At 30.8% G+C, this 11,206-nt stretch overlaps 1 protein-coding gene and 1 long non-coding RNA gene across 3 annotated transcripts in view; one reads left to right on the plus strand and one right to left on the minus strand.

The window, feature by feature from the left end:
- The window catches only part of LOC118194625 (uncharacterized protein C9orf85 homolog), a 38,794-nt gene extending 35,063 nt beyond the window's left edge, over positions 1–3,731 (minus strand). Inside the window, exon 1 of the mRNA XM_035365804.2 lies at positions 3,429–3,731. Within this exon, the coding sequence (XP_035221695.1) occupies positions 3,429–3,709 (281 nt within the window). The 5' untranslated portion in view covers positions 3,710–3,731. The remainder of the gene's footprint in view (positions 1–3,428) is intronic.
- Positions 3,732–4,064: 333 nt separating this feature from the next.
- LOC118194624 (uncharacterized) overlaps positions 4,065–11,206 on the plus strand; it is a 31,228-nt gene continuing 24,086 nt past the window's right edge. For both annotated transcript variants that reach the window (XR_015039441.1, XR_015039442.1), the window contains exon 1: positions 4,065–4,708. This is a non-coding gene — a long non-coding RNA (uncharacterized LOC118194624). The remainder of the gene's footprint in view (positions 4,709–11,206) is intronic.

An 11,206-nucleotide genomic window follows, 5' to 3' on the forward strand; every position in this document is an offset into this window, starting at 1 on the left:
ACACGTAATCAAGATTCTGAAGATTAGGTAAGTTAGTATTTTTAATTATTTCAGGATATTATTTTTGTGCATTGTTCTAAATGTAAGGAGTAAATAAAATAATATGGTATTATTGGAAAATTGTTATTAGCAATGATTTTTATATTTTAAGTAGTGTTTTTGAATTTAATTATATTTTAATTAAATGATAGTTATTTTGTGAATTATATGTTTGTAGGAATTTGGTATACGTTAGAGTGGAAGTAAACGTGCATGGAAATAATTTAAATATTTGACACTAAGTATTTGTAACCATTTGTAATGTTTGCGGTATGAATTAGTTGGTGACGTTTGTAATATAATAGATAATGTAGAGGTAAAAGTTTTTGGATATTTTATTTATTTTATACGGGGAAATGTTCATATTTGGAAAGGGTATATACTTTTTCGCGATCAGGTAATTTCATAGATGTTCTTTTTACCGAGGTTAAAGATTTAGAAAATTGTCATGCATTTTCGTGAAATTTTTCTAATTTATGAGAAAAAAAGCAGTGTACATGGATATAGTGAGGAGTGTGCGCAATGCCATTTTTGTGCAATTCTGGGATGTTTTTTTAAGTAAAAATAAGTCGATGTGTACATGGTTTAGTGATATTTTAATTAAATGATAGTAATTTTGTGAATTTTATGTTTGTAGGAATTTGGTATACGTTTTAGTTGAAGTAAACGTGCATGGAAATAATTTAAATATTTGACACTAAGTATTTGTAATGTTTGCGGTATGAATTCGTTGGTGACGTTTATAATATAATAGGTAATTTAGAGGTAAAAGTTTTTGGATATTTTATTTATTTTATACGTAGAAATGTTCATATTCGAATAGGGTATATACTTTTTCGCGATAAGGTAATTTCATATACCGTATTTACGCGAATCTAATGCGCATCGTTTTTGGCCAAATGTAGTACTAAAAAATTGGGGTGCGCATTAGATTCGAGTGCAAAGTTCGCCGTTGATGTCAGCAGTTCACCGATGACGTCAACCAAATTTAAATCGTAACAATGGATTACTGTATTTCTCAACTACATTTACCGTTACATTATCATTGACACATTATTGCACAGAGGATACAAACTGCAGAGTACGTAGTCACGAAATGGAGGGCAAGCAGAGAAGAATGTCATATGACGCTACTTTCAAACGTAAAGTAATTCTTTATCCTGAAAGAAATGGCAATAGTAAGGCTGGGAGAGGGTTAAATGTAGCTGAGAGCAATGTTCGCTTGTGGTGGCAACAGAAATTGGCACTGTTTGCAACTAAAATTAGTAGAAAGAAATTCACTGGCCCTCACAAAGGAAGACACCTTAAAATTGAAGAAAAAGTTTTGGAATCTGTACGTGAAAGGACAACCTGTGACTAGTGACACTATAAGAAATAAAGCAAAAGAGGAGGCTGAAGTTCTTGGAATACCAAAACCAGAGTTTAAAGCTAGCCGTGGATGGGTGGATTGGTTTATGAAGCAGATGGGCTTATCTCTAAGACACTGTACAACAATATGCCAAAAGCTTCCTGCAGATTTTGAGGGAAAACTACTAACATTTTAGCGGTATGTCACCACACTTCGGAAGGAAAAGAATTTTTCAATGGGGCAAATTGGCAACGCTGACGAGACGCCAATTTGGTTTGATATGCCTCGTAACTACACCATTACAGAGAAGGGGACTAAGGAAGTTATCATCAAAATAGTGAATAAAGACTTTTACTATTAATCACAGATTGTAGAAACTGTTAGCTAGATAGAAATGTTACGATTTATTTCATGTTCATACTTTACGATATGTATCGTATATACGGTAGTGGTAATTAACAATGATTGTTTCACATAACAATAGCCCACTAATAGGTTAATTCTATGTTCTGCTACTTTATGTATAAATCCATTGTTGTATAAAATATGGTATCTAAATTTTAATAAAATTAACATACCATTGACTGATAGTTTATATACAAATCCATTGTTGTATAAAATAAGATTCAATAAATTCCTCATACCATTGATGTGCATTACATTTGCTGACAAACAATTTTTTTTATTATTTAAAGTTTTAAAATGGGGATGCGCATTAGATTTGCATAAATACGGTATGTTCTTTTTACCAGGTTTAAAGATTCGAAAAATTGTCATGTATTTTCGTGAAATTTTTCTAATTTATGAGAAAAAAGCAGTGTACATGGATATAGTGAAGAGTGTGCGCAATGCCATTTTTGTGCAATTCTGGGATGTTTTTTTAAGTAAAAATAAGTCGACATGTACATGGTTTACCTGTATGTGTTATTTTGAAAAATGCGCAAGGAGTTTGCTATTGTGCACTTTTTCCCAATTTTGCAGTGAATATTTGTCATGATTAAGCAGTTTTGTTAGATAAAATTTCTAGCATAAGTGTAATTCGGCTAGTAGATTGTTGGAAGAAGTGTACAGTAGATAAAAAGAAAAGAAACATGTCTTTACTTCGTGAAGACAAAATGGCGGCGGGGAAAAAAAAAAAATAGAGGGTTGCTGTAGGAGAGTTGGTCGCCAAATTTTCGCCAAGTTACCATAATCTAAAGATCAACCAAACATTAACAATATAGTATCTTGTTAAAATTTTACGCCATAAAAATTGGAGCCGTGAACCGGCATCTATGGATGAAACTTCTTTAATTATAAAGAAAATATTTCTATCCATTCGTTGTTAAAAAATTCAGAAAAATAAGGTGGAAAATCAGAAAAAATAATAATAAATAAGTATATAAATCTCAAAATGCGAACAACAACAGTGATAATTCAACAAAATGAACGCAAGAGGAATGGTTGCAACCTTCAAACAAGCGAATACGATAGGTTACCAGGTTTGAACTATTATCGCCAAAGTTGGCGATATTTACATTTACCAGGTTCTCTGCGGAAGTGCTTCCATCGTTTATTTTTCTCATCGCACATTCCAGATAAGCAAAGACGTTTAAAGAATATGTTTCGATTTAATCCTAGTATCCGGTGCACACGAGATTTGGCTAATTTTGGCGACTTTATGATGAGCAGTAAAAACGGGACATGTACGATGAGTAGTAAACAGGTCATTCAAATATATATAGTTATATATAGTTTATATTATGTATGTACACACATAGTATATAGTATATAGACGTTCTTTGGATCATTTTTTTGTGTTGGCGATAATTTTCAAAATCGCGACGTTCTTTGGATCATTTTTGGTGTTGGCGATCATTTTCAAAATCACGCCAAGGCTGCACCGTATACTAGGATTTTACCTGTGTTTCTTAATACGCAATCAAATTACAATGCTTAATTATGCGAAAACAAATACTTTTTTTAAAGAGTTAAGTTTAATAACTTAAAGTGCACAGCAGAAAAGTACAGTTTTAAGGGATATATAATTGAGTTATCTCACCACTTTGAAGGAACTGTTAACGATTTATACTTTTTGTATCGTATTTTCCAAACAATTATGGATTCACACCTTGGACACAGAGAAGTTATTTCCATGCTGTTCAAGAACTGGGTTTTTTTGCTAGAATCATACTTATCATTTTTAAATTTAGTTTCATTTTTATATTTTTGAGGTCGAGAACGCTGCGCATTTCCTTTCTGACAACTCATTATATAATATTTACTTAATGTGATGTTAAAAAATGTCCCATAATAACATATTACCAAATCTTCGAAAAACATGAAAATTACTGAATTTAGTCTTTTTGCCTGTTGAATAAACTGTAAGAAAGCGCATGGTTACGTTTCTTCAAGTTTCTCTTTCTTATCCAGATTAATATTAAGGCTCAATTGCCTGAGCCTTATTTTTCTCTTTTTGTAACCAAAAGAAAAAAAATAAGTAGGTAACATCCATATATTTTTTTTGCAACCAACCAAATTTTTTATCCTTTTTTAAAAAATTCGAGTCAAATGCTACTAAAATGTTTTCTTTTAAATAAAAATTACCCTTTTTCAATGTGTCTTTTTTTTTTGCATGTAAGCTGATTTTTCGGCCTACGGGCGAAAAGACTTAGGGGCTGCAAGACAAGACGTCTGTCTTCATTGTCTGTCTGTCTCTTGTTTTAGGATAATTAGAAAGTTTCTAAATTAACAGACTTCAAATTTTTAATGTGTTAGCTGATTACAGAATTGCTTGTTCGGTGTTGCTTGAAACTGCTGTTATGAGAGAAATTATATGTATCATAATTCTGTACCTTATTTACCTGTGTTAAAATTTTAAATGTGCTGCACTATCTCAAGTCTCACCGGATGAAATGTGAATTCTTTATCACTTAATTTTGTTTCATTTGAAAATTTTTATCCATTTCAAAGCAAAATTAAAATGAATTTTGAAATATAGTTAGATATTGCTTATGGAAAATTATGCTTTCTTCAGAGAAAGCTGTATATGTTAAGTAAAGTTGTAAGAACAAACGAAAAAAGACCAATTTTGGTCAAAATTTTGTGCATTGTGCTGCAAAATTAAGGAAATTAGAAGATCAATTTTAGTACGTACGCCAAAAAGTTACAAAAAACTGGGGCTCCGTGAAAACTCCAACATAAGCATATTTAGTTGCTATGAAATGTGTGAAAGAGGAGAAAAATATTTGAATATTTACAAGTTAAATTAATAAAAAAGCTATATGCTAAACAAATTAGGGAATTTTTAACACAGTAAAAAAAAAAAATCAATTGAACGAGGTAAAATAAAGATAATAGCCTATATGCTATGTTTTATGCATCATTTCGTTAGGTTTTTTGAATGTAACATGAAAAGTTCTAAGGCATTATTTAAATGTATATTGCCTGTAAAGTCTGAAAGTTTTTATATTGATGTAAATAGTTTATCAGTTTCAAAGTTTTTCATTTTAATGCAATTACAGTTTGATAGCTGTGAGCATTTATATTACTCATGGGATTTTTTTTTTTTTTTTTTTTTTTTTTCTGTTTTTATTGTTGCTAGAGGTCTTACATTATTTGCTTTTACTATTTTGAGTTGTAAAAAAATGTATAAAAGAGGCTGTATGTTCTGAAAGGAAGTGTATGAAAACATTCGATTTTTGCCTTTATATTAATAACTTTACCAAAAACTAGATTTTATATACAATTTTTTTTTTTTTTTTTTTACATACATTTTATTTAAATGTGTACAGTTTGATAATCGCAACATTTCTGTACAATTTGTTTACATGTACGAATTAATAAGCTGTTACTGTGCATGCATAAATTTCTTAGGCACATACAAAAATAAATTTTGATGCAGAACAGATATTTGTAGATTTTATTTATGAATGTATGTTATTGCCTTTTTTTTTTGTATTATATGAAGCATGATGACATAACACTGCAGAATTTTGAATCTGAGATCCAGATGTCTTTTATGTAGAAAAAGTAGCAGATGTATTTATAAAACAAATTTAGTAAATGCCATATATGTGACCAACTATATATCATGTAATTTGTTTTTAGTGAAATCTGAATATTGTATTTGTATCCCCATCAATTTTGTGCATCAGTGAAATCCTGGCTATTTTTATTCAAAAGTAATAAAATTTTTATATAAGACAGATTTTATGAGAAAAAACAAAAGTGTATGTATGACAGACAATATTTACATGTTTACAGCTGGTGAATGCTATTTAGTGAAATGATTGTTAAATGCTAACACATAATTCTAAGTATACTCAAACATGTGTATGATATTTATTGGGTAATGTTTTGTTTATGTTCAAAAGTATGCCAAAGAAAAGATAATTGCAGTACTCCTGGAGTGCTGATACCTGAGTGTGGATAATTAGCAGGTACCAAAATTTGTGATAGTTCTTCAAAACACACTTTGATGATACTTTCATTTGCATTATTATGTAACATTAATCAATGAATTAAAGCTAGTAAAAATTAAAATTTACCTTTTATCATTCACAGTTTTAGGAATTCCTACCAACTTAGTTATAAGGTAATAAAGTTGCATAATTATACCATGGAATTAATCCTTTTTTCCTTTAAAGGAGTCTGCTTAAAAATTAGAATATCGATCAGTTGTGCATATTGAAGTGATTAGATTTTTGGTAAAAAAAGTGCCAGAAACTAGCCATCTTTGTAAAATGGAACAGTTTTAATTTAATAATGAAAATAGAAAAGAGTAAATTATTTGAAATATTTAAAAAAAAATTAATTGCATGTTTTTGCCTTTAAATATAATTTAGCAGTGATAAAATTAGTTTGCTTGAACTTTAAAATTTGAATTTTATTTTAAACTCGATTAAGCAACTCATTAATGAAAAAATATGTTTTTGAATTATTTTGTCCTTGTGTGTATCCCATATATACTGGTATATGTATTTTCTTCATTTACTAACTTACCACTTAGAAATCCATGAAGAGGGGATTGTACTGGGTGATCCAAAAATTGCACTTATCAAACTTTCAAAAATTATAGAAATTCCAAATGGGTTATTGATGGTAAATTGTTTTCCACTTTGTTATTAGTTTTAGAAACCATTTGTTTAATGCAAAGTGGAGATGAATTTTTTCCAAGCAAGATAAATTTGAATGATCAAGCATTACATGGAAGTCTATTAATTTCATTTTAATACCATCTTTATCGCACTCTTTGTTTTTCCTGATTTGATCCATTTTGTCCAAACTTGCAAGAGAGGGATGACCACTTCATTTAATTTCGCTTTCTTGAAATCAGCTTGTGAATACTGTCTATCAAGCAGAAAATCATTGTCTTGTTAGGTTCATGAACATTTGGGAAAATGTTGTCAACTTTTCCTTAAGATTGCATTTTGAAGAAGTAATGCTCATCATAAAATTTCATTCTGCTTGGAGAAAACTAATCACCATCTTGCACCAAACAAACAATTTTTGAAGTCAACAGCATAAACTTCAACTGATATTTCAAGTGAGGGTAAAAGTATATTTTAGAATAGGCGAAACTTATTGATTTTTGGTGGCACATGGATACCGAGTTTGTTCAATTCTTTTACTTATTATTTTGGCTTTCATAATGCCGATTTTTGCCCCAAAAATTGCCGCTACGCAAAGCCAAAGTAACAAGACAAAGAATTGCATAAACTCGGTATCCATGTACACATCGACCTATTTTCACTTTTAAAAAAAAATCCCCGAATTGCACAAAAATGGCATTGCACACTCCATTGACTTTATCCATGTACACGTCGACCTATTTTCACTTTAAAAAATCCAAGAATTGCACAAACTTGCATTGCACACTCCCTTCACTTTGTCCATGTACACATCGATATATTTTCATTTATAAAATCAAAAGAGCACCCGATTCTACAATACAGGCAAAGAAAAAGTGCATAATCTCAATAAACTACATTTTAAACAATAAAATAATATAAAAAGGAAAAACATGTTATACATTTAAGCACTGCAAAAAGCAAATATTCGCTTACCCTATTTAGAAATTCCTTCATCTTTAGTCTGTGGCACACAAAATTCCGTAACAGCATCCAAAAACTTCTGTATATCGGCGTCACCACATCTGAACCTTTCTTCCTACAAATCCATCTAAATGGTTTTTATGTTCGACTAGACACATATCCTTCCTACATACAGGGCACTTATAATGGCTATTAAGTAAACCTTCATTTACACACCAGTCAATTAACGCTCTTTTCCCCTTTCATTCCAAATCATATAGAAACTTCAAATTAATCTTACTACATTCAAATATTCTACCCTCTAAACAATAAAACCAACACATAACACAAAACCGCTTACAAAACATCCCATGATTCAAAATTTCCCAGCGTCATGCACCCAATTATGTCACAGTAGGGTTTCCATAACATTCAATTACTCAGGCTACCATAAATGAAACAGCAACTTGGTGATAAATGAAACAAGAGCTTCGCCATAATACAAGGGGTACCTTAACACATTGACTGCCAATAACATGCCAGTGCATGACATTTTGTTATCAGCAAGGAGCCAATCAAGCGCCAGCGCGTGATGTGGGGTGATGTCTCAACAGCCAGTCACATGCTGGCACGGGAAAATCCTATACTTGTTATTCATTCTCCAGTTCATTTGGCATTGCATACAGGGCATTTCTTCTGGTATTGGCTTGGAGTGAAAATTAGAAACTACGTATAAATAATCGCGGTTTCGAAATTGTTTTATTTTTTATTGAAAAAATAATCTTTTAGTATGTGTTATAGAGATGATAGTGCAGGGCCTTCACGCCCAAAAAAAAGAAAAGTTCAATATAAAAAGGCTTTTACGGTTGATGAAATAGCAAATTTGTTGGCTGAGCTATCGGATGAGTACCCGAGTGATTTTAGTTATGACAGTGATGAAGAATTCGTTCCTCCGACTGGTTCCCATGATATTTCGGATTCTGATGATGATGAAGGACGAATCGTGCAAGAGGCTGCATGTCAGCAGGATGATTCAACTATGGCGGAAAACGTTGTTTAGGAAAACGATTCAACATCAGTGAAAAAATTTCCTTTCATAAAATCCGAGTGTTTGCTCCAACCTGTTTCAGGTAACAGTCCTATAGATTTTTTTCGTCATTTTTTCACTGATGGTATCTTGGAAGAAATACTTGCTGAAACTAATGATTATGCTCATAAAGTACTTTTTTGCAAGGATAAAAAGAAACATTCTCGCATCAATGCTTGGAAGAGCACTACAAAAGAGGAACTCTTGGTATTTGTGGGATTGATCATATATATGGGAACTGTACGAATTAACCATATACAAAATTACTGGAGAACAGTTTCACTGTTTGGTTTGTGTGTATTTTCAGAAAATATGAGCAGGAATCTGTTTTTATTGTTACTGAGGGCATTGCACTTCGCAAAAATCCCAGATCAGAATACAGAGCTTCCAGAGGATCGACTGTATAAAGTAAGAGATATGGTGAATTTGTTCAACGCGTGAGTATCTGAAATATATTACCCAGGGCGTGAGATTAGTTTAGATGAATCGATGTTATTGGGGTGTGAATGGCTTATATTCAGACAGTATATACCAAATAAACGTCACAAATATTATATCAAATTGTAAATTATCACAACCCCTGATGGTATGGTTCTGAAATTTATGATATATACATGTATGTTGCATGATTCTGGCAGAAAAGAACATGCAAAAAAAGTTATTAATTTACTCGAGGGAATGCTGGATGTAGGCCATAGCATATTTATGGACAATTATTATAACAGCTGTGAACTGTCAAAATGTCTTGCTGATAGGAAAACTCATTGCACTGAGATAATCCGAAAGAGAAAAACTGAAAAAAGGGCAAAGTATGCTAATGGTGTGATGATTGCAAAGTGAGGATAAGAGGATAAGAGAGACGTCACTTACATTTCCAATGAATATAAAAATGATATGGCGGAAATAACAAACAAAAGAGATGAAATTAATTCGAAACCTCTACCTGTAATTCAATATAATAAATTTATGGGCGGTATTGATAAGCAAGATCAGATACTTGCTTATTATCCTTGTGAAAGAAAAACAATTAGGTGGCCCACGAAAATATTTGTTCATATTTTGCAAATAATGATGAACAATTCCCACTTTATCTATAATAAAAATTCCAATGAAAATACATCACTGTATGACTACCGTTTATCCGTGATACGAAGTTTACTGAAACAGTCATCTGTTCTTTGTGCTCCTGTGTGTGATCAGTCTGAATTTGAACATGTGCTGAGTACACGGAAAGAAAAAAGAGAAGGAAAAATTCTAAGAAACCAATGCAAAAGTTGCTATTCTCAAGGAAAACATAAAGATACAATATATGTTTGCAAATTTTGTGAAGGATCTCCCAGGTACTGTTTAGATTGTTCAAAGATTATACACAAATAACATTCTAGATGTATCTGTATAATGTCTTTGTAATTTTCTTGTTATAAATGCCTTTGTAATATGTATAATTGTCTGTAATACATATTGATATAAAAATAAAGCGTATTGTCACTTATTTTTCTTATTTAAATTAATTTTTTTACATTCCACGCGCCAGCGCGCAATGTGGCATTTGGGGAAAATTTTGACATGTAGTGTCAATCGCACACTAGCGCGTAATTAAAAAATTCTTTAATAAAAGACTTAAATAATACTTAGGTATCACATAATTATCTTTTATTAATATTTTTAAATCATATTTCTTATAATAAGTATGTTGGCATCTGGATACAATTTACTTCCATGTGGGTGGCAATAACTATCAATCTAACTGTAGTGACTGGCAGTCAATGTGTTAAGGTCTACTCTAACCCAAGTGAGTTATTACTTGTAACAATATATGGATGTTACCTAGTGAAACAATTTATTATTAATATCTATTTTGGAACTTCCTTTATTTTTGAAAATTTGACGTGAGTAACATTGGAATTATCCTTTATAATTTGTGTATAGGCCAGTATTGTATTATGCATTAAAAAAATCTGTTATTGTCTTCATTGTTTTTCATTCAGCTCCCACACTGTAAGTTAACCATGAAAATACAAGGCACTGAATTAATGTTTGTTTCTTGGAATGAAATTTAAACACTGTGCCTTCAATATCAGTAGCAGTGTAATACTCGTTTTGTAAAGCACAGTTTATCATATTATTCTGATTCATTATGACTAATAAAAAATGGTGGTTGATACCCTTATAAAAAATAACCTTGTTATATAAAGATGCAATGATTTTATTTCATCACCTGCATTATAAATTAATCAGAAAAGTAAAAACATTCTAAATATAAAAATTATGTAATTAAGATTGTTCAATATGTTCATTTGCAAGTTCTGTGTATAATGCACTATACTTTCATCTATCATATCCTTTTATTAAGGAGTTAGTATTTTTTATTCAAAGACATCAATAATTAAAGTATTTCCATAAATGAACCCTGAATAATTTTCATTAAGATGCTGACATCTGTGTCAGGCTACATATAAAGACAGCCCATTTAAAGTGTTTCTAGATTTCAGGAAGTTAATTATTTAAAAAATCAAGTATTTCGCATACAATTAAGAAAATGATCGACAAGTAATTATAATTGCAAGGTTAAAAATATTAAGTATTTATTTACAAGTGATGATAATAATCAAATATCTAAAAATGAAATAAGTTAATTTTGCAATTGACATGAGGATTTTATTATGTTTATTTATAGTGACTTAAAATGTCATTTAATATCATATGGCTTACTTATAA

Source organism: Stegodyphus dumicola, chromosome 2, assembly GCF_044657685.1.
Source record: "Stegodyphus dumicola isolate Sdum_Otavi_A_Nest chromosome 2, ASM4465768v1".
Classification (NCBI taxonomy): domain Eukaryota; kingdom Metazoa; phylum Arthropoda; class Arachnida; order Araneae; family Eresidae; genus Stegodyphus; species Stegodyphus dumicola.